Here is a 1,143-nt window from a genome sequence, read left to right as displayed (position 1 = left end):
CCTTTCCCCCCTCGAGGAAAGACGTCGATGCACCAAAGTGGACTTCCATGCTCGGACTTGCATTGACTGGCGTCCCTTCGAAATCCGCCGCCGTCATTTGGATATCCTCCTCTCCAAAACCGGTGAGCAAACTCTGCACCACTGCGCTGCGATCGGTCCCGTGGGCCGCGACGGTACTTTGTATACCCTGGATCATTTTCTCCTTCTCTCTGGACGCACGGATCTGCTGCGCCTTGATGGCCTTGACCTGGCCCTGTGGTGGTACTACGACCCCGGAAAATCGGTTCCCTCGTATGCTTACCCGTCTTTCCCCCGGTTCGGGTGTTACGGTGGCCTGGAGCTCAACAGTCGAGCATAATGCTGATTGCTGAAAGTGACAAAGCTGCTGCATCATTCCCATGAGCTCTGGCGAGCCCTCCGTGATCTGGGCCGCACCAATTGCACCCCTCACAACATCAATCAGACGAGTTGCGTTTCCGACGCTGTCAGACTGGTACGCCGATGTGGCTTCTTCTCTCGCCTCGCCTGCCCTGTCCTGGTGGGCATGTGTGGCCGTGAGTTCACCGTCGCCAGATGACGCTGCCCATTGCCGGGCATCGCGTTTTGCGTCTTCAGCCGATCGTCGGAGCAGTTGCACATTATCAACGAGGCATGATATTCTAGGAGGCAGCGCCTTTCGTGCCCGCGCCCATATGCTGTTGATGTCGTCCGTTTCTCGGCACAGAAAAGACTCCCATGGCACAAATAGCGCAAGGTGCTGCACCGCTGCTCTTCCAGCACATGGAGGTTAGCCTCTTCAACACGACCTTTACACTCTGTCGGTGGCGGCAGACCCACCTTCGATAGCACGGCTCTTCGTCATCCTGATCGAAATCCTTGCTCAGGTAGCCATCAAGGCAGACGCTGGCGTGCTTTCCCGGCCGCCTCAGCACCTGCAACCAGCCTCTTCCAGGACCCCACTCGTTCTCGAATGACACCTCTCCCCAAGCGGCAGGGATCTCATCTTTACTGACTCGTTTGAGTCTGACGAGCGAAACATAGTCATAGAGGCATAGACTTCGCAAAACGTCTCCCCGGTGCTGGTATGCCTCAGCATAGCCAATCCTTTCACCTGCTTCTTCCACAACTATCGACTCGTCCACG

General features: G+C 56.8%; 1 protein-coding gene across 1 annotated transcript in view; it reads right to left on the bottom strand.

Moving 5' to 3' along the window:
• FOXG_21800 (uncharacterized protein) overlaps positions 1-1,143 on the bottom strand; it is a gene marked incomplete at its 5' end in the record, with an annotated part of 4,654 nt that overhangs the window by 2,038 nt on the left and 1,473 nt on the right. Inside the window, 2 exons of the mRNA XM_018402160.1 lie at positions 34-770; positions 838-1,008. Of these exons, the coding sequence (XP_018254853.1) occupies positions 34-770; positions 838-1,008 (908 nt within the window). The remainder of the gene's footprint in view (positions 1-33; positions 771-837; positions 1,009-1,143) is intronic.

This window comes from Fusarium oxysporum, chromosome 3, assembly GCF_000149955.1.
Source record: "Fusarium oxysporum f. sp. lycopersici 4287 chromosome 3, whole genome shotgun sequence".
NCBI lineage: Eukaryota > Fungi > Ascomycota > Sordariomycetes > Hypocreales > Nectriaceae > Fusarium > Fusarium oxysporum.
Note: the sequence above shows the minus strand (reverse complement) of the source record. Positions and strands in the feature narration are given on the sequence as shown.